Consider the following 23,550-nt stretch of genomic DNA (forward strand, 5'->3'; position numbering starts at 1 on the left):
TTGTAAGAGCTGGGACCAAAGAAAATTCCCTAGTCAGCTCAACAAAATACTATTATGACCATCACCAGATCACAGAATAGTTTTTGTTATAAAAACCTCATGAAATTGTTTTGCTTTTAATATTCTGCCTGGGTATACTGTAGAGAATAAGCCAACCTTGTGGAACACTGAGCCTTTCTACCTCTGAGAAAGAAGATGTGTTTATATGACTAATTTCCATAAAAGCTACCTGGAGGAAAATGAGATAGCATGCTCCTTTACTTCATGCGGACCCAAAGAGGAGAAGCTAAACTGATTTCACTACTTTGCAGTGTTTCAGTAGCAACATAGTTATAACAAAGTTCACTTTGTAAATCAAATAACTTATTGTAGGACAGGGTCAAAAAAGAAATCTTTCTTCAAACTACATCTGGATAACTTAGTGATTTGATGTGTAAATTTGACTAAATTTTTCTCTACCTATTGAAAATAATGCTATTTGCTCAGTCAAATATAATAAGTATAAAGCTTCCCACCTTCACTTGGCCTGAAGTTCTTATTTACCTGACTTCTGAAGCTGATACTGTCACTTGTGAATCCGGCAGGAACACTATTATATTGGCCCCTTTTTATCTTTCCCAAAGGTGTAATCCAGACATTTTTGAATTTCAAAAAATAAACCAGTGGAAAAGCTTTCTTACCTATGAGGACTGTAAAACAAACAAATATTTAAGAAAAGAAAATCATTACTCTTTCCAATCCAAACTTTTTGTGTGCAAGTGTTATTTAAAGTCATGGTTTGGATGAAAAATGTTCAAGAATAAAGTGAAAAGAACAGAACCATTGAGTGTGGAGATGAGAGAGAAGCAAAGTTTGCTGAGGAAAATGGTTAGAGAAATTGGATAAAAATAATGATAAAAATCTGACGTTATTAAAGACAAGGTAAAAATATTTTAAGAAAAGAGGAGTATATTGCATCATCAGCTGTTGCAAAAAGTTCAAGTAAGATGGCGAAAGGAATGAGCCTGTTGGCTTTGGCAATTAGGAGGTCATTGCTAAGTGAACCAGTTGAGATTAAAGCCTAATTTCATAGAGATCTTCGGTGAATGGCATGTATGAATAGCTGTGTCAGTTAGGGTTCATTTATTCCCTAAAATATAATGCAGTCATTAAAAAAATCAAGCTTTTTAAAGAAAAGTGTATATAATTGAGCAATGCCCATGAAAAAATGACAAATGAAAATATATACATACAAAAATCTATATATAATCTAATGCCAACATTGAACACACACACACACACACACTCACACACACACACACACACACACACACACATATATATATATATATATATATATACTGGTTTAGAAACAAGCCTGAAAGAAAATGTGCCAATAGTGTAGCCACTTGGTGGGATTAAAGCTAGTATTTTGTTGTTTTTGTTTTGTATTCATCTTTATACTAAAGTTGTACATTTTTCTATATTGTATTTGTATTTTATAATAATGACTAAAAGAGGGAAAGTGGGTGATGAAATAGAGACTAACCTGTTCAGCAACTTGAATGAGAAGGTAAGAGAGAGATTGGTCAAGAGTGAGAAGGTTTTACCGTGAAAAAAGAGATGTTACATTTACTGTGTGGTTGGGTAGGAGTTTTTATTATTTAATAAGATACATTTTAACATATCTATAGGTTGTTAGGACAGGAACTAGCTGCAAGAATGAAGTTGCAAACTTATCAGAGGGAGAATAAGTGATATAATAACATCCCAGAGGAGAAAGAAGTAAATGTAGTCAAGAAGATGGAAGGAGGGACATTCTTTGGAATAAGAAAGGACAAGTTCCTATTCTGAAATTTGAGGAAATGGTGTGTGAGTCCTTGCAGAGAATGCTAAGCTTCTGATATAGGAGTGAAAAGTTGATGGAATCATACTATATTTCCCTAATCTTCTCTATGGTTGTCTGCAGGACAAGAAATGCTTATATATAAGACAAGGGCTATGATAGAGAGGCACAAGGTAGAGGAGGCTGGAAAAAGGTTTGGATAAGCTCCTGAAGGGAATAGAAAGACAGATGCTTCAGGATCACGTAAGAGGAATTCCTAGCATGAATCTGTTGTTACACCAATTCATGTGGCTGTGAGTTTTTCTCAGAATTTCTCAGCATTCAGATTCTGATGTAGTAACATATAGCAGAAGGTTGAAATTTCCCACACACACAAAAAATAGAGGTGATGGAAGGGTTAGGGAATTAGCGTATAGGTGACACTATCAAAAGAAAGTTGAAGTGATTCACCATGGGATCTAGGTTTGATAAGTGGCACCACGATAGAGACGGAGATAAAGGATTTGGGTAGGAACATCATCCATGTAGTTAAGATTTCAAAGGCGGGAGCCTCAGGTCCAAGATGTATCTCTAGGAGTAGGTTGTTGAAAACTGAGTGTACGAACAGTGGTGTACTGGAGCTAGTTTGTACCTGCTAACAGGCAGTGATTGCTGAATTTTTAGGAATATTGCAGGCTGGTTGTGGAATACAGTCACCTTGAAACTGGAAGTACTGAGAGTATTTACATCATGAAAACTGGCAAATGCTAAAAATCAAGGCTTTTTTCTTTTGGAAAGATGGTTTTGTTGCACACCCTTGAATGCGAAGATTGCTGGGAGTCAAGATTATCAAAGAACTTGATTGGATAAAACATCTCCATGGGTGTTGAAAACACCATGGGTAGAGGAAGAGTTGGAAAGGAAGAAAACTCCGTGAGGTGGGGGTCAGTTTTTCAACTTTGAAGAAAAGTCTTTAGGAAACTTTTTTAGTTAGTTATCTTAAGACACAAATAGCAAATTATTAGTAAAATTGATGTTTATCTAGCTCAATTTTTTCTTGAGCATAGATATCCTCTGACATAGCAAGTGCCCTGCAAAAACAAATATGCTAATAAATATTTCCTTTTCATTACAGGTATTCTTTTATTTGGTTGCTTGTTCATTCAAGACATATTTATGTGATACCTCATATAAAGCACTATGGCAGGTAGTAGAGGGACTGAAAGATAAACGTTTACCTCTGTTCTCTGGGTCTTATACTCTAATGGGATAGTCACCTAACCATGTGTAACAATAACCATAAATCAGTCCCCAAATGGGATAAGTGTCAAAGGAGTTCATACTTATAAATTTGCTTTGAGATTGAGGAGGAGAAAGTGATGGATACTCTTCAGAGGCTCATGGAAGCTTGCCAAAAGGAACAGTGCTTTTAGGAATGAGTAGTATTTTTCAAAGTCTAAGAAGTAGAAGGAAAACTACCTTAGGTCTTCGAAGTAAAGACAAGGAGAAGATATAGAACTAAGTTCAAAGTGTGTGTAAGGTAGCCTGCCTAGTGAATAGGGCAGATAGAATAAAAGATGGAAATATAAAAGAACATTGTGTTACTGGATCAATATTAGATTGCTGAGGCCCTTTAATGCCCACTCAGATGTTTGGACTTCATTCTTGAGGCATCTTGTAGAATCTGATCGAATTTCTGATTTAGAAAGATCACTCTGTAGAGGAAATGTTGCAGAGGGGAGAGATAGAATGTACATCAGACAGCGATTCAACTATACGGTGATGGATGGGAACTAGATTTGTGGTGGTGATCGCTTTCTAGTGTATACAGATGTCAAATTATAATACTGTTCGCCTGAAACTTATATAATAATTTTTAAAAATCAGCACTTCCCCCTGATCACACAGCCATGCCCCAACATATGTGTTCCTTTTCCAAATCCCTGGGAAACCCGAACTTTCTGATAAAGTGACAGGAAATGCTTACAATCATAGAAAATGAAAACAAAAACAAAAACAAAAACAGAAACATGATGTCTAAAACAATTTGCAAAAAACAAAAGAAAAGAAAATGCTCTAAAAATAAAAAAGGGAAGTTAGGACCTAGTGTCAAGAAGAAGCCTGTCTAAAGTTTAGTCAGACTGAGAGAAACCGTAGGCTTTCATGCTCAGTGAACAGTAATATCTCAGTGCTTTTCAAGTTTGCCTATTAAGTGACTTCTTATATACTCTTTGAATTTATGCCATTTATTAATTAGTGTGTCATTGATAGCATTGTTTCAGTGGCATTTTATAATTTTATGGTATCTCTGTTGGTATCAATATTAATCTCAACAAGAAGTGCAAATGTATTTCCAGTATGTTCATATGATTAACATTCGTTAAATTATCAAAAACTTATCAAAATAGCCTACACATTAATTCTACTTGAAATGTTTCTGTTCTGCTTAAAGAATGACTGCTTTCGATATGATCTGGAAAAAACTTTTTATAATTTGCTGGTCCAGGTCAGAATAATTTTATCCTATTCTTGTAAATTTATGAAAGCCTAAGAGCAGGTTGCACATGCAGCTAGGGCTCCTTCCAGGGAAGCTGAATCAAGTGAGGACCCCGAGAGCTTAAGCATCATTAGCTTCAGGTGAAATCTACTGCTGCTGTTGGAGTGAGATACTGAGAAGCAAAGGAATGGGAGAGCGAAGCTGGGGATGATGCAGAGGTTTTTACACACCTTCTTTATAAGAGCTTTTCCTTCCACGATTCCCAGTGTCCTAGGGAAACTTGCTAAGAGTGTCCTTGTGGGGTAGCAACTGCCTCCCCCTATTCAAAATCTCCCCTCTTCTCGTGGGTCAAAACTGGCCCACCAACTGGTTTTGTACAGCTCATGAGCTAAGAATGGCTTTTACATTTTTAAATGGTTTTTAAAAATCAAAAGATTGTCATTTGTGATACCTGAAAATTATATGAAATGCACACTTCAGTATCCATAAGCAAAATTTTATTGGAAAACAACCATGCTCGTTTGTTTATATATTGGTTATAGAAGCTCTTGTGCTACAATGGCAGAGTTTAATAGTTGTGACAGAGACCACAGAGCTGAAAATATTTATGATCTGGCTCTTTACAGACAGTTTGCTGACCCCTGGTCTAGAGTTATTCTTGTCAAGTAATTAAACCTAAATACTTGATAACAGATAATGCTTAATGTTAATATTATAGATTTAGCCCCTACCTAATGGCAGACATATGTAATCCTTACCAAATGCAAAGAACTGAGTAACGTGACAGTTTCAGATATTGTGGCATGTCCCTCGAGAAACATTTTTTAATCGCAGTCTTTTCTTATTCCTCAAATCACACCATGTAGGTGATAGGCCTCCTCTGCTCTCACAAAGGCAATCTCACTCAAGTTAAATAGAAATATGGTAAATGAAATAAAATTTCAGGCTGTCCTTCTGTTTAAAAAATGTCTGCGAAAATTGTATCAGGACCACACTTTTAATTTCACATCATCTGATATTGTTCGGGATTTAGTGACAACAAGCCTGGCAGTTTTCTCCATAGTTTTCTATTTTTCTGGAATGTAAATTTTCCAGCTGAGTACTGAAGACCTAGGTTGGAAGACTAAATGTGTGATCTGTATCAGTCAGAATTCTGTTCAGCTGCATGAAACAAATTCAACAAACCTAACTCAATATTCTTTTCCATGTAACCTAAGTCCAAAGGTAGTAAGGAATTCAGGGCTAGTACATCTGCTCAGGATTGTAATTTTTTGAAAGGGTGGGCAGACAGAGTTAGGGTGAGGTGTGGAGGCTCCTAGCTTCCTGCCTCATCATTCTTACCATTTGTTTAGCTTTTCATATTATAGCCACAGGAAGACTATTTGACCTTCTAGTATCTCGTCTGAGTTTAAGGTGAGAAAAAAGAGAGAGACACAAAGGGCAAATGGAAAAAAAGGCCTAACAAAGAATTATATAGCAAATACTAATACAACAAACTCTGCAGAGCATTCTTTTAGAATCTTTCTAAATAATAATTCATCGGTAATATGCTGGCTGGTTCCATCCCCTTTAATAAACTGTGTACATCTCATTGGCCAAAATCATGCTACCTGGCCATTGCTAGACTAAAAGAGGCCTGGGAGGGTAGGTGTTTCATAAAGGACATATTTGACTCTTGAGGTTCTATTAGGAAGAGAAGAAGAAGGGATATCGGGCAGACAACCAGAACAGTTGGTCCCAGTATACACAACAGGGCCAGTGATTTGGGTCATAGTGTGGTTGACTAGGGTCATGTCAGCTGTCTTAATGATTCATACCAATCACAGAGGTTATATAAAGCATCCAGAGACTGACACAAACACTTTGATTTTTACAGTCGTTGAATGATTAACTACTATGGCCTAAACCGATGATTGTAGCGGCTCTTTTATTTTTCTATTTTGATTGAGATCCACTGACCCACATTGATGGGGGATGGGGGTTAATAAAGGGCAACATAGGTCACCTCCTCCCCTAGGAAGGTATGGTAGGAGTAAGAAAGAAAACTCTAAGACATTCATTGTATTTTCCAGCAGCTTTACTGGAGAGTCTTACTTACCTAACAAGATAGCAAGCTTCTGTAAGGGTCATTTCTTAGGCTCCGTCATTGCCTCCACAAGGGTTATTAACACAGAGGCAAGACTCAAACTTTGTTCACTGATATATAAACCTGATAAAAGACAGTTTATTCAGAAAATTGAAGTTTCAACTTAGGAACAATTTATCAACTCCCGTTAATATTCGACTCACTTCATCAAGATCAGTGACTTAAAGGGATAACAGTTATATACCCCATAAATCCAACTCGTACGTGAAACTACTAGGAAAAATTTCTACTTTTGCTAATATATTCCAAAGTGTAATTTGGTGTTTACAGAATATTAATCTAGGGAGGAAACTTTACTGTCATTTACTACTATCCCCCTATTTTTTTTTTTCATTTTTATTTAGGAATCGGAAACTCAGAGTGGTGCTTTGTCTATTGTAAAGTTTTCATGTGTGACTTTGATGGTTTTTTACCTTATCTAATTTATTTAATTTATTTAATCCACACAACTATATCCTTATGCTTATTAGCAAAACGTTTTAATTCTTATCCTTTATCATCTTCAAAACCTTCTATGAAGAAGTCAGTCCAACCCTGATACAGCATCAGAGGGAGGCATCGGTAATTTTTGTTGACCTGATATTTTATACTTTTTTAGCACTAAATCATAAACATACTTTAAAGGCAGTAGATCCTTTCAGATTATGAAGTCTGTTACCAAAAGGAAAATACTTTTTGAAATTGTTTTTGACACAAAGAGCAGCTAGTCCCCCTTCCATAGGGGGGAGAAGTTTAAAAAAGCTATAGTTTAATTTTGGGGAGGTGGTGTGGTGTGTGGAGATGGGAAGAGGGGTGGGTTATATTTTCTCTTGTTGACTCATACTGCTGTGAAGGAGTACAGTGGCAATTCAGTTGTCTGGACTCTTTCTTCATGACTCAACTCTTTGGATACTGTCTCATTCATCACAGAGAGGCAGTGTGACTTACAGGAAAGAGTGTGGCTTTGGTGTCAGAGACCTGAGTTTGAATCACTGCTATGTCCCATACCAGCTCTATGATCTTGGAGAAATCACTGACATCTTTGAACCTTCCTTTCTATCAAATGGGGACATTAACTCAGACAGATTTTGTTGTGAGGACTACATTTAGAATTATCATTGATTTCCATTCTCCTATTTTGTGTTTGCACAGAGGGAAAAATTCATAAAACTGCTGGACCAGTTGCATAACTCTTTAAGGATTGACCTGTCAAAGTATAGGGTATGTACAAAATTATTTGCCTAAAGGTAAAATATGGTGTTTGGCTCAGATGATTTCTTGTCATATTGTAAAAAAAAAAGTTATCCACTATGTAATGGAAAAGTAAAGATAATGATCTTGGAATCTTGGGTCCTGTTACACTAGACGGGTCCCTTAAGGAATCAAGTAGACATCCCTTGTTTAGGTACCTTGCTCCACATCAGCCTGCAGTACTCTGTGTGTGTGTGTGTGTGTGTGTGTGTGTGTGTGCGCGTGCGTGCACACACATGTACAGCTTTAATTTTATAATTCTTTTAATAACCATCAGATTAAGTGGCCTCAGCTAATTCATGAAGTAGACATGTGGCCCAGTCCTCATCTTAAAAGCTCACCCCTTCTTACTAAGATATCCAGCTGATATTTCCTCAGCTTTTGATATTCCTTCTGGGATTCACTGCTTAATTCACTCCTAGATCAATACAATGTGCGTTTTTTGAAGCTGTACAGAGTTCATTGTCAACAATTCTATACTTCCCCTGCAGGTGAAACACACACAAACTCACACATACACAAATATATTCATGTGTGTGTCTGTGTTTGTAAAGACACAGATATAATTTTATTTAGAAAATACAGTTACAAAAAAATTTAGTTACAAGTTTTATTTACCAAAAAATCTATAGTAACAATTATTGCATTCTTTAACAATTTATTCTATAATAAATATCTTTCCATATCTGTACATATGTATCTTTCTTACATTCAATTTTTAGTCTCTTATTGATGGATCGCTTAACTGTGCATTTCCGGAAATTATAATACCAAATTTTGTCAAACTTACCTTTCGTGTCGGAACTGGGGCCAACCCTATGAGAAGCGAACTGCTGTGACAGGCAATGAAAATGATATTTGGGGGCAAGAAGGACCTTGAGGCCACATCATTCACCATCAATTTGACACCCCAACTCTGCTTGAGTTCATGAATACCTAAAAGTTACCTGTGGTTTTCCTAATGGCTCTTTAAGAAGCCTATCTGAAAGCACATTAATATGAGAAATTTCTCAATGCTGAAATCGTTTCCTTAATATTTTCATAATTCCTTTCCTTTCCTTCAAAATTCTGAACATCTGCATTTTTATATCACACTTCTCACCAAACTTCACTAACAAAAACTTTTTGTTTAAATCTGAAGTACTTCAGGGAGAGACTATGCAGTGCAGTCTTATTTTCTTTTTTTAACTTTTAGCTTCTTTGTGACTAAAAGTAAATATAGGACATATAAAGTTTCCCAAAAGGATTTTGGAAAAAATAACCCATCTTGAGAAAATTATAAAAAATATTTTCAAATATATGCTCACCTTCCCAATTTCAGCAGGAAAGCTATTTTGTGAAACAAGGATGAATAACTTCATAACATTTCATTAATGATATTATTTTGTACATTTTTGTTACATTGTGGGAATAAATAGAGGAATATGGCTTTCTAAGACTAAGACGAGAATACTTCCAACTTGTTTATTTTCTGTGATGTTTTACAGTAAAATATTGTGAGAATACTGTGGTGATGCTTTTTAAATTTTACACAGTTTGCTTACCATTTTCTTTCACAGAAAGTTAGTTGTAGTTTATTTGCCACTGGAGGCTTAATGCTGATAATTTACCCATTTTCTGTTTCCTAATTAACCAGGAAAACTTTCCCGCCAGCAATGTTGAAAGATTGCAAGACCTGAAATCAACTGTTGACCTGCTAACAAGTATCACCTTTTTTAGGATGAAGGTACATCTTTTATTTTTGTCACTGTCTTCGTGTGACATACATTTACTCCCTGGTAAAGTCTGGTTTTACCCTTCTTTTGATCAGTACTGTTCATCCCCATTGATTAAGATGCGGTGCCTTTGCCTGAGCTAAATGAATCTTCCAACATAATGTGTGTTGAAAAAGAGATTATCCTAGACACTTAAGATATTCTGATACATTTGGCTCAAATTTAGTTTTAAGTTAAATTCATCTTAAACAAAACTCTCTAGTGAGTGGATGTGACACTTACCGAAAAAAAAAAAAAAATCCCTAAGAACATTAAATGGAAATGGAGTTCACTTTGCATTTCAATTTTAACTGAGATATCTTGCAGACTTTTTCATTGCAAGAGAGTAGCCAACTCTTTTAAGTTTACCCTAATTGTAGCAACTTCCATTTCCTGCCCTGGGAATGTCTGTATATGAATATGTGTGATTGTTTAATCCATTGGTATAATTAATTGTTATCTACCAACCTATGCAAACATTTCTTTTTAGGTATATCTTCTCTGCTTTAATAGCAAGTTGTCTGCAATTATAATTTGGCTAGCCAGACAATTCATGTAAAGCCTTTCTTAAAACTACTTGTCAGGCTATGGGCTAAACATTTTTGCCCTTTGAAAGAGAGTTTATGATTTTTTATTCAGGAAATTCCTGTACAGAAAAAAATAGAAATAATTATTTTTCTTCTTTTCAGTTGCCCATGATTATCTTCACTAAAACAATAAAGTTGGTATTTTATAAGAGAGAAAGAAAACAAAACTATACTATATAAACCATCCATCCTTTAAAGTCCAATTAAAATTCATTTGGTTTGAAGTCATGGTAAAATTAGGTGACTGGGATAAATAGAATTTACATCAATTCTGATCTGCTGGCAGTAACTGTCGGAACAGTGCATAGAGGGTGATAGTGAGAACTGATCCAGGCTCTCATTGACAAGTGACGCCTGCCATTGACATTGAGGGGGGTAGGAAAATGGGAGTGAGGGAGGGGAGTGCCAGCACAGTGCTCAATACCTGCCTTTCCTCAATCACCAGCCTTGCAGTGTATAGGAAACAAAATCATTTCAAACTTGCAAGTCCTCCTCCCCCACCCTCACTGCCAGCTGATGACCTTGCTTCTGATTTCACTGGAAAAACAGGAGCAACTACTGGAGAGCTTCCTCAAGGTCTGACCACATGCTCCCACCACCCACCCATCTACCTACTTACCTGCATCTGTGTCCGTATTCTGTTCCTTCTTTTTTTATTATGATTGCTTAGCTGTTTGTTCTCCTAAAAAAAAAAAAAAAAAAAAAAGCTGTATCTTCCACTGATGTAATTAATTTCTTCCCCTCCTGAGTTACTGAAACAGTGGTCCAGCCATCTTCCTCACTCACCTGAATTATCAGTCTTCCACTCTCTACTGGATACTCCCCATCACCGAACATGCTATTATTTCCAATCCTAAAAATATTGCTTGACCCCATTTTCTTCTACAGCTACTACCCTTATCCTTCTTTTCCTTTAATACCAAAACCCTTCAAAATAGTCCTTTTTACTTTTTCTTTCCAATTGATTTTCTCGAATTGTCATGTTTTCTCCTTCTATTGTCTTTTTCTCCTCATTATAGACAGTAAAATTCACTCTTTTTGTCCTAGAGCTCTATTAGTTTTGACATGTGTGGTTGTAATAACCACCACTACAATAAAGATACAGAACAGTCCTATTAGCCTCCAGTATTCCGTTGTGCTAGTCCTTTATAGTCAACCTCTCTCCCACCTCCTGATCTGTTATTGTCCCCCTATGGTTTTACCTTTTCCAGAACATCATGTAAATGAAATAATAATCTATGTAGTGTAACATATTGACTATTCAGCCTTCTTCCTGAGTGTATCTACAGTTCATTCCTTTTTATTGCTGAGTAGTAATTCTCTGTTATATATGATCTACAGGCATTTGGGTTATTTCCAGTTTGGGGTCATATCAAATAAAACTGTTAAAAATATTGATATATATATATTTTTGTGTAAACATAAATTTTCACTTTCATTGGATAAATAACAAGGAGGGAGATTCCTTGGTCATTTGGTAAATGTATGTAACACTTTACAAGAAATGCCAATTGCAGTTGTTCTACATCTTCTGGTAAAGCTCTTGGCATTTTCCATGATTTTATTTTATTTTTTTAGCCATTCAAATGATGCCAAAAACTCAGCCGGCCTCTGTGCACCAGTGTCAAATCGAATCTCAGAGACAGAGTTTTGGGTGAAGTAGAAAAGCATAGCTTTATTGCTTTTCCAGGCAAAGGGGGGACACAGTGGGATCCTGCCCTCGAAAACTATGTGTCCCTACCTGGGAGGATTTAGCAAGGAGTTTTATAGCAACAGTTTAAGGGTGAGGTTGTGGGTAAGATTAGGGTGTGTGCAGGGCCTGCACTCCTTTAATCTGGCCTCAGGTAATCTGATGAGTTTCTGTGGTTCCTTTAATCTGGTGGTCTTCTTGAAGAGCTTCTCTGTTTCCTTTAATCTGGAATGAAGAATGCTGGCATCTTCCATTTGTTGGGGGTTTTAGTTCTATAAAGAACTTAAAGATATTGTTATGTGTATCCCTGAGGCAGAACCATGACCTGGCCTCAAGGCTGCACTATTGTTTCTTGACTGCTCCTCCCTTGTTTCGGCATCCCCTCCCTTCCCTGATGAGCAACTGTTCTAATCTGCCCTTTGGTACTCAGGGAAGGTCATGGAGGCTGGAGTCTATTCCCTACAAACAAGAAATGGGGGCGAGAAAGACTTCCGTGACCAGGAGCCCCACGGGGTCCTGCTCAGTTTCGCTAATAGGAATGAAGTTATATCTTATTATGGTCTTAATTTTATTTCTATATTAATTAACAGTGTTGATCATGCTTTCTTGAGCTGATTTGCCATCTGAGTTTCTTTTGTGAACAGTCTGTTGAAATGTTTTGCCCACTCTTCATTCTTATTGTTGAGTATTGAGTTCTTTATTTACTCTGGATACAAGTCTTTTGTCAGGTACTTTATTTGCTGATGTTTTCTCCCTGTCAGTGTTTTGTCTTTTCATTCTCTAAAATTATCTTTTGCCTAGCAAGAGTTTTTAATTTTGATAAAGTCTACTTTATCAGTCTTTCTATTTACAGGTAGTGCTACTGACGAAACTAGGGTCACAAAGATTTTTCTGTGTTTCTTCTAAAAGTTTTATTTTACCTTTTACATTTAATCCTGGGTTCCATTTTGAGAGTTTTTTTTTTTTTAATAAGTTGTGAGGTATGGGTCAGGATCATTTTTTTGTATATAGATGTTCAGTAGTTTTCACACCATTTATTGAAGTGATCATCCCTTATTCATTGAATTTCATTCGCATTGTTGTAAAAAATCAATTGATCATATTTGTTTGGGTCTATTTCTGGACTCTCTATGCTGTCCAAATGTCTATACTTTTACCATTACTGTGCTGTCTTGATTACTGAAGCCTTATAGCAAATCTTAAAATTAGATAATTTTAGTCCTCCACCTTTTTTGCTACTTTTCAGAATTGTTTAATAGATTATATTAGTTCTTATTGGGATTTTGGTTAGGATTGCATTAAATCTATAGATCAATCTGTAGAGAACTAAAAATTTTTAAATGTTAAATCTTCAAATCCACCCTTATTTTTGGAACCTACTCCAATTAGACCTTTAACCCATCACTTTACCAAAAATGATCTTGTCAAAATCACCGGTGACCATCACTTTGCTAAATCTAGTGGTCAGTCATCAGTCTTCATCCTACAGTGTTCAGTATCACAATATATTTTATCAATCCCTCCTCCAGGAAAGCCTTTCTTCCCTAGGTTCCAGGACACCCCTCTTGCTTCTTTTTTCTCCTATCTCATTGACTGCCTTTTTTCTCTTCTCCATTGCTTTGTTCTTTCGCATTTGTCTAATGTCATAGGGCTAGAATTACACAGGGTTTATTTTTTGGACCCCTTCTCTTCTCTGTCCATGCTCATCTAGTCTCATTTCTTTACATTCTTCTCTAAGCTAATAATTCTCAAATTTATATCACTAGCTCAGGCATCTCTACTACTCCAGACTCATTTACCCAAATGGCTGTTTGAAATCTACTTGTATGCATAACAGGCTTCTCAATCTTAACCTGTCATAAACTGAGCTCCTGATCTTCCAAGCATAGTCTTGCTCATCTAGGTTGAGACCACTTCCAGTGTACCAGTTATTTAGGGCTAAAACCTTGGTGTTAGACCACCCCCCATAGGCCTACGAGGCCTGTACTTGCCCATCTTCAAGACCAAAGAAAGAATCTGGAATCAGCAACAGAGACGTCAATGGTTTAATGGATGGGGGAGCTTATGTGTCTGAAGCAAGGTCCTGGAGTGAGACCTCACTGTGTGCCCCAAGCTCTCGGCCGGCCATGAAGGCAATCTTCACTCCTGGGAGGAAGGGGAGGTTACCAGTTATAGGGGAATTGATGTCAGGTTGGCACCTCAGTTACCAGGGAAACCAGCAGAGGGGCATGTCCCTCACCACCCCTTTGATAGGGTATCATCGTGGCTAAAGTTAGAGCAATCATTAGCTGGGGCCTGGGGCAAGTATGTAGGAAGGTCAGTCAGGTAGTAGGGTGTGGCTGAAGTAGGCACTCCTGGAGCAGGAGATGTACAGAGAGCAAGAGGACAGCCGTCTTGGGTGACCTGATCATACACTTGGTGTGTCTTTCTCTCACACTGGTCACCCAAGCTGTCAGCAAATCCTGTTACCCGTTCCTTCCAAAATTAACCAGAATAGAATTTCTTCTAACAACTCCTTGCTCTACCATAGTTCAAGCACTGTGTTCTCATGACTGAATTATTGAACTATTCTCATCACTGGTCTTTCTGCTTTGTCCATACCCAGCCTTAAGGCAGCATAAGGGAGCCTTTTAAAAAAAATAGGTCACTTTCCTCTTCTGCTCAAATAGTCTACTTTCTTCCCACCTTGCTCAAAGCTAAGGTTCTTGGAGTAGTCTATTTGCAATTTTTCCACTGGTCCCATCCTGTTACTTCTCTGAATTGATCTACTATTGAAGTCCTTTGTATTAAATTCTATTCCACTGAAACACTTTCTATCCCTCTTCTTCGGTGTATTTTTTTTTTTCAGCATGCAACATCATGTAATATATTTTACTGATTTCTTTTGTTTATTATCTACTAAAATTTAGCTTCAAGAGGAAAGGGATTTTTGTTTCTTTTGCTCACTGCATTATCACCATTGTCCGATATATAGTAGGTGATGATAAATATTTGTTGAGTGGTTGAATGGAATGAATGAATGATATTGTGATTGGTCACTTTAAGTATTTCTATTGAATATTTACAACTATGCTCGTTTTCTCTGAGTTGTTATATTAGGAAGTTAAGGTGGGTGTTTATACATTTAAAACATTTCTAAGACCACATTTCTCCTGAATACAGAAAGGTCAACTAAAAGTTGAATAAAAGTGTTTATTCAATATGGTTTGATTTATTTATACAGTTTATACAATGTTTTATTTTTGAATTTAAGAAAATATTTTGTCTACCAGGTTCTGGAGCTGCAAAGCCCCCCAAAGGCCAGCATGGTGGTGAAAGACTGTGTCAGGGCTTGCCTGGATTCTACGTACAAGTATATTTTTGACAATTGCCATGAACTCTATTCCCAGCTAATAGACCCGGTAAGAAAAGATGTGTGTCTGCTTTCTGTTCTAGTGTCTGCGTCCATAAGTTTAGAATGACAGTAAGTGTGAAAGTATGTTCATTCAACTTCATGTTAACTGCAGGTTTTAAGAATTTCCATATCTTTTCCTCACATTTGAACATCACTTTCTTATATATGAGAGTGAAATAGTTCACTCCTTAAAGTAACTTCATGTATTAAAGGTGGATATTGTTGTTCAAGTTTTTCAGGTGAGGAGTCAGTTTCAAAAGAATTAAGTGATTTTCTCAAGGTCACACAGTGGGCAAGTGGCAGATTTGGGACTAGAACTTAGGATTTCAACTCCTACTTCTATGTCCTTCCCCTAATTCATCTGCCTCCCTTATCATTTTTTCTCATAAAACTGATAGATGGGGACATATTTATAGAACAGGATGGTAACATTGTCACATATGTAAATTTATTATTAAGAAATATTTCTAAAAAGAAAATACAGAAAGTAAATCAAACACGCATATACTTACCACATAGATGACCAGCTGTTAACATTGAACAATATTTGCTCTGATTTTTATTGTTTAAAGCCATTAAATGTTAGACATAAATTGGCATTTCACTTTGTAGTTCTTTCAAATTCCATTCTCCTCCCTTCTTCCTTCAGAAATGAACACTGTTTTAATATTGGTGAGTTTGAACATCTTTTCCAATATGCTCAATGAACACTTCAGTTTTATTTTCTGTATATCGCCTATTAATTCCTTGCTGATTTTTCTCTTGGCTTGCCTGTCTTTTGCTTATTAATCTGTAGAAAATTCTAAAATATATTTTGGATACTAATCTTTGTTGGTTATGTAATTTCATATATTACTTCTCTCTTTATATGTGATGTGTCTTTTTGTTGCATTGAAGTTTTTTAATGCACACTATGATTTATATATATCGCTATTAGTTCTATAGAACTATTGTTTGGGGATGGCTCTTTAACATGTATCTATCGTCTATCCACTTCCCTGAAGAATGCAGTTGCTCAAATAGATATTGAAAACTGTGCAGTTACCTATGGAACTTCCTGTTTAGTTGAGTGGGGCAGATTCTAGAAAGCCGATGTTGGATGAAGGCACATAGGACTCTTTCAAGCTAGGTTTCAGGCTGGGTTTCTTACAGTATTCATCCTTTCTGGGGTCACTGACTCCTTAGCCTAATAGGAGAAAACATTAAAGCTGGAGTCTGTCATTGTATAAGCAAAACAACATAAAACCACATAATTGTTCTTAACTTTAGCTTAACATTCCCACTACGTGTGCTCTTGTTTGGAAACTTGGTTCTCTGGGATTTCTACGGATTAAATTGTCTCTGACTTCAAATATCCCCTTGGGTGGCTTTCTAATGGCTTCCCTTTGTCTATTCTCTACTCTCTATCTTCCTCCCATAAAGCTCTTTCAATTCTTCCTCTACATTTTCAACATCGTCTTTATTCTACCCAAAATATAAAAATTAAGCTTTTTATTATACCATATAAGTTACCCATACATAACTTTATAATCAATCTTACCGGGCTTTACCACCTTTAATTTCCTACTCCTTGCAATTCCAAACTCAAACTGGTCCCCTCTCATGAGCCCTAAATTCTATTATTTTCTATGAACTGGCCATCTTCTTTTACATTCATGTGTTTATCCTGTTCTATCTGCCTAAAATGTTCTTCCCGCATCCTCTGCCTTCAAAAAATCCAACTTAAATATGACCTCCTCTCCTACTAATTCACACTCAGTGGATGAATCAAATCATCAAGGTTAAGTGTCATACCTTATTTAGTGTCTTTCTAATATATTAATACTAATAATAGTAAAATAACAGTTTTATTTATATAAGATATATAGAAATATGTGCAGTTCCCATAAAGCAAACATACCCCTAATAAAAAGCAAATAAATTGTCACATCAAAATGAATCTAATATAGCTTAATATTTGCTTATTTGGCTTCAAAAACAATGTTTGTATGATTTTCTAACTAAGTGGTATGCGTTTTATGTGGATAGATTTATAGATTTTATATGAAATCTTATCCATGTGGAGACTGTTTGGAGCTAAGCTTTAAATCTAAGAAAAAGACTTTTCCTTAAACACTGTTATCATTTGAAATTCTAAAGAAAGCACCCATTGGGCCTGAATAATTTAGGAAATTAATACTCCCTAGAGCCCTTCTGGAACCATCTGGGAAAAATTTTAATATTTAAGCCTTATCTCCCCTCAGTTGACTGTAACCCCATTCTCCGAGGAGCTCAAGTTAAGACCATTTTTCCTTCACACTATACATCTGAATTGTCCTCAAATTCTGATGACTTTATCTTCAAAATCAAACACCTTATCTTCACAGTACATCCAGAATCTAACCACTTTTCACCACCTTCATGCTCCCACCTGGTCTGAGTCACCATTGTTGCTCACCTGGATTACTACATAACTTACTAACAGAGCTCAGTGCTTCTACCCTACAACCTCTGCCTATGTTCAACAGAGCAGCAAGAATGATCCTTTTAAAAAGTAAGTCAGATTATGTCACTCTTTTGCACATAATATTCTAAAGTCCCTTCATTTTAGTCATGTTCAAAGTCCTTTCAATGGCAGTAAGACCCAGGATCTGCCCATATTACACCTTCCACCCCACTTACTCTGTTACTCTGTCCTTACATACATCATCGTGAGTGGAGAGGAAAGTAACGTGAACAATGCTGTATCCCTGGTACCTGCAACAGTGCCTAGATCATAGTAGGTGCTCAGAAATGTGTTTGTCGAATAAATTGAATGAATGAATAAACAATTACTTTTCTCAAACGATACAATAAGAAATTACAGGTTATTTGGCCTTTTATAAACAAGACTGAATGAGGTGCTCTGTCATAGGAGACTCTCAGTCCTTGCCTGAAGCCTCTTGCAGTTGTACGGGGTAGTGTTGCAGGGTCCTGGACAAGACATGGGAGGAACTGATGAAAGCCACATCTAGTCCCAGCCCTTAAAAACATCCTGAAGTTTCCTCCAGCTCGCTCTCTTCTGCTGTAGTAACCTGGAAGGACACACATTCCACATGGTATGGCTACCAGGTGGAGGACGGCTATGCAGCCAGCTTCAGCAATAACCCATTACTGCAGTAACTTATTGAGGTTAGGAGATTTATCTGTTACCACAACAAACTTGGCTTATTTTGACTAATAGACCTTCAAATCCATTTCCAACCTGCCACCCAAACTATCTACTTAAAATATATGTGACTGTCCTATCTGTAACCCCCATTCACTCATGGGCTTAAGTCTAAACTTTGCAATTATTCAAAGGCCCTCTAAGATGTGAGCTCTGACTAGCTTTCCTTATTTCAATGTAATTTTCCCCTTGCTTTCTGTGATTCAGGACACTAAACTCCATGATGCCTCCATCCTCATTGTTTTTACCTACCTGGATTTGCTTCACTTCCCCAAACCCCTTCATGGCTAAGTCGAGCTCACTGACCTTTTCTTCAGAAAGCCGGAGTTGCCGCTCTCTGCCCTCATAATACCCTGACATGTCACCACTAGCACACTTACCGTGGTGCATTTATTAGGCATACAATGTAATTTTTGTCTGGCCGGTCTTCCCTACTAGGCTGTGAGTTTCATCTTTGTAGCCCCAGTGTTCAACGCTATGCCTGACAGAGAGTACAGTTGATTAAATAATTAATAAGAAAGAAATTTTATAAAAACAGCACTCTGTTACTTATTTATATTCTACTTCACTGACTCCATTTCAAAGTCTGTGGTCAAGAACATGATGTTTGAACCCCTGAGTTCAGATTCTGGCTCTACTGCTTATTAGTTTGGTCGCCTTGGATGAGGTAGTCAGCCTCTTCAACGCTCAGTTTCTTCACCAAGACATACTTTTAGTATTCATGCCACTTCTGTTTTTATCTGAGTTCTCTCTAGATAATGTAATGCCTGAAACCAAGAAACAAGAGTTTCAGGGTTGTTAGGCACAGTATAATTCTGATTATTTAAATGTGGAAGCTCTCTTTCTTTCTCCAAAGGGGTTTTGAAGAACCATATAAAAATAGTGCTCAGAATAAGAATGAAACACAAACTTGAGAGATAAGGTGAAATTGTTGCAGTTAGAAGAAATAGCTAAAAAAGACTGGTTGCACACTCCTGGAGTAGCATTTACCTTGGGTGAGTCACCACGCCCATGTTTATCCTTCAGTTTAGCCAAACTAAGAACTCAGGTGTGGCAGTGTGGACTTAGGTGATTGATCTCTTGCATAAAGACACATGAGGGATCAATCTATAAACTAGCCCAATGTTCTAATTATATTTTGAATTAATAATGAGTTTAAGAATCTCTCATAAGCTTATTAGCTTTTTGAGTAACCATTTTTATAAATTACCTATTCATAGCTTGTGCTTATTTTTTAAAATAGAATCTCTTTTTCTGGTTGCTATTCTAAAGTTACTTAGCTCTTTGTCAGCTTTTGACCCTGCAAAGATGTTCACAATCCTTCATCTTTATCTTTGTCACAGCGTACATTTATAAGAAATTCTCATTTTTAATATAATCAAATTGACCAATTTTTCTATTTAAAATTTGGAGTATTAAAAAGTCTTTCCCACTCACCCCCAAATAGAGGATCTCCTTACGTGGAATTTAATAAAATGAATGTGTTCCAGCTTCTTAATAATCACCGTTAGGATTGTCCAACTAGTTCCCCTGCTGTTGCTCCTAAAGCAACCTTCAGATTATGGATTTTCTTTTCATATAGATGATCCAGGAGAGGACAAGCCAATACATTTTCAAGTCTCTTTGAAATGTTTGGTCTTTTTTTTTTTTTTTTTTTATCTTAAAGAAACTGTCGTTTGTTCCTTGAGGTGTCCTCAGAACCTACACTAGTGCCTGGCATATTAGAGTGACTTTAGAGTCCCTTTGTTTCCCTCCCAAAACAAATGTCCCTGCCTCTTACCTCTGAGGCAGTCTCTATTATTAATTTGATATTAGCTTTCTGGTTCATCTGTATGAACATTTATTATACGTGTCTATTAACCATTTGAGTGTATGAGTATGTCTCTCTCATATACTACATTGTACAAACAAGCAATGTAGTGATATGGTTACATGTACTAACTCCAGTACCAGACTGAAAAACGTTTAGTTATTTGGTAGGAATGATTTTGTAATTTTTAAAGCTTGGTGTTACTTTTTGAGAACTATGTATTGTGATACATTTAGGTACAGTTTATTGATTTTTTTTTTTTTTTACAGCTACCTATCACATAAATACACCACAATTTACATATCAATTCCAGTGTTTCACTTTTACAAATAATAGTACAATGAATATCATAATGCTTTTAAAGAACAGAAGAATGCCTTCCTTTCCTCTGCTTTTCCATTTCTACTATATATAATGCAAACATGATTGTACCATGTGGTCAAAACACCCTCTATTTTTTCCCATCTTAAAATGTCCTTCAACTTGTCTGATTCCCACAGGAAACACTGAGTTTAATGAGAATAGAAACTATTTTGTTTATTATTGAACTTGTAGTACATAACTCTGTACCTCACATACAGTAGCAGAAATCAGCGAATAACTGCTTACTTAATAGAACTTCTATGCAAAAATATCTATATGTATGCAGTGTAAGTTACTGCTATTCATTTTAAAATTTTGACCAAGATATCTTCTGAAAACTTTTTTAGAAAAAAGAAAACACCCTCCCACAATATCTTAAATTGGCAACTTACATGAACATATGCATGTCAAGTTTCAGAAAGTTTTCCTTGATTTGTAGATGTGTACTTTTTCAGTTATTTTAGCCAAAAAAGTTGCCATAGCTATTTTTGTTTGTTTTTTCTTTTGTTTTCGGTCTAGTCAATTCTAAATAATTCAGTAATAAAAGGAAAGTTTAAAATAAAATGTGACTTTGAAATTTACACGTGGAAAAATTTCAATTCTATAACTCTTGAGATATTATTTAAATAGTAATCCTTAAGGAACTAGCTAGAAAGTGTCCCTGACTTTTCTTAGATTTTTTTTTCCCTTGCAATGGACTTTCTTATGCAATCAGTAGCATTAGTTTAGGGAATGATGTTCATTCTGAAAAGAAGGTACTTTTTCACTACCTCCTGTGATTATTGTCATTACACTAGAACTAAGTAAATACAGACACATTTTAAGCTTAACTTTTCTTTAAATTTTATTATAAAATATGTGGAAGAAAGTTTATAAGTAGGACATTTCTTCTTAAGTGCCAGCTTCATAAGCAATATATAAATTCTTATCTAATGTTCAAAATGAGTGGTATCTTATTTATTGGTGAAGAAGACAGGAACGTGAAAATCCAAAGCCTCAAAAGTTATTAGACTGTTATGTTTCCATCATTGTGTATTTCAATTTTTCTAACAAAGTGAGGTCAAAAATTAAGCCACAAATGAAACCTTAATAAATTCTGAAAGAATAAACAACATGCAGAGTAAGTTGTGCCAGTAAGACTAGTGTAATCTTGATTCTAAAATGGATTATGACAATATTTGAAAAGAAAATTATAAACACATTTTGTAAATGAACACTGATTTCAAAGTTCTAAATAAATTATCAAATGGCATATTTAAAATACAACCAGATCAAACAATCTTATCCCAGGAATTCAAGGATCGTTTGACATTAGGAAAAAAATTTATCAATATAAATCACTATAGTAGTTATCTAAAGGGGGAAGATCATATATTTATGCAATATATGTAGAATAAGCATATGGTGAAATTTGATGCCTCGTTATGATTAAAAAAGAAACTCTCAAAAAATTAGGAATAGAACAGATTTTCTTTTATTTAAATTTACATTAAAAAAAAACGATGGCTAACATTAACAGATGAAATGTAGGTACATTCATGTAAGAAATAGAGATAATTATCCTATTAATACTGCTGTACAACACAATAGTTGAAGAAATGAGAATATAAATTAGAAAGGAAAAGAACTGTTATAATTTATGAGTCATATGACTATATGTGTAGGAAAACTAACAGATTCTTCAAAAGCTATTGGTTCACATAAGAATAAATCTCATTCAACAAATACAAGAACAATAGAATTTCTTTACACTAAAAATTGTGGCACACAGATTACTAGGGAAAGGAACAGACATTTAGAGTGTAAGGAAAATTGTCTCACCATATGGAGCTAGGGGTTGGGGGTTTGTGGGAAGAGCTGGTTTCTTGCCTAATACCATATCCAATGTGAACTTAAGAGGATGAAAAAGACAAGTGTTAATGTAATAATAATGATAGTATAGGATAATACCTTTCTGATGCATGGTAGGAAAGACTTCTTAAAACTCCAAAGCACAAATTTTAAATAGAAAAATTGATCTATTTAATTATTTTAAAATTGGCAATTTATTATAAATGTACACTGCAAGAAGGATGAAAGATTGCAAAAACTCTTTGCAGTGTCAAAATCTGACAAAGGACTAAGGAATTCCAAAATAGCAACCAAAAAAGATAGAGATTCCATTTAAACAATAGGCACAAAAAATGAACAGGCAATTTATAAAAATGCTTACTCAAGAAGCTTATAAGCTTTGAGAAGTTTCTTAAACTCGTTATTAATTAAAGTAATATAGTCAAAACATCACTGAGCTATAATCTTATATCTAGCAGGTCGGCAAAAATTAATAAACTAGATAATGCCAATGTCTCCATTTCATGAGGAAATGGAGACATTGACATTCTCATGAACTTTTGGTTAGCATGGAAACTAGGAACCAGCAATCCTGGTATTAGATCTATATATTAGATATATTTGCACAAAGATCCCTAAGAAGATATTTAATAGAATATTCACTTTAGCATTGTTTGTGATACTTAGAAGTTGGAGGCAATCCATATGTCGTTCATAGGAGAATAGATACATAAAATGTGGATTTACCCATAGAATATTATGGAGCAGTTAGAAGAAATGAGTTAGTTGTTTACCTAGTAACATGGAAAGAAATTAAAAACATAGTGCTGAGTGAAAAAAAAAAAGAAGAAGAAGAAACAGAAGGTGTTGTATAGCATAATACTAGTTAAGTAAATTTAAAGTAAACACACACCACAATAATAACATTTTACAAGATCAGAGAAATAGATAAACACCAAACGTAGTATATGATCTTATGTAGATTAGGAGGAGATGGAATTTTGGAATGGATGAAAAAGGAGTAGATGGAAGGATGGCTGGCTGGATGGATAGATATACAAGAGAGATGGATATATGAATTATGCATGGTCAAAATATCTGTATTTGAGATTTCAATGCTTTTCCTACCTCCAGTAAAAAAAAGAATACATGAAGTCTAAATTTCTGGAGAAAAATATTCTGTATTTGTGATATATTTGGAATCTAGTACCTAATCTTCATAAAACCTTTAAATTGGTATGAATTTGGCATCCAACAA

The 23,550-nt window shown here is 35.6% G+C and overlaps 1 protein-coding gene across 1 annotated transcript in view; it reads left to right on the forward strand.

Annotated features, from left to right (window-relative positions):
• UNC13C (unc-13 homolog C) overlaps positions 1–23,550 on the forward strand; it is a 774,694-nt gene that overhangs the window by 472,289 nt on the left and 278,855 nt on the right. The window contains exons 16-18 of the mRNA XM_082444694.1: positions 7,579–7,647; positions 9,314–9,403; positions 14,981–15,109. Of these exons, the coding sequence (XP_082300820.1) occupies positions 7,579–7,647; positions 9,314–9,403; positions 14,981–15,109 (288 nt within the window). The remainder of the gene's footprint in view (positions 1–7,578; positions 7,648–9,313; positions 9,404–14,980; positions 15,110–23,550) is intronic.

This window comes from Balaenoptera physalus (assembly GCF_965194825.1).
Source record: "Balaenoptera physalus genome assembly, chromosome: 2".
NCBI classification, from domain to species: domain Eukaryota; kingdom Metazoa; phylum Chordata; class Mammalia; order Artiodactyla; family Balaenopteridae; genus Balaenoptera; species Balaenoptera physalus.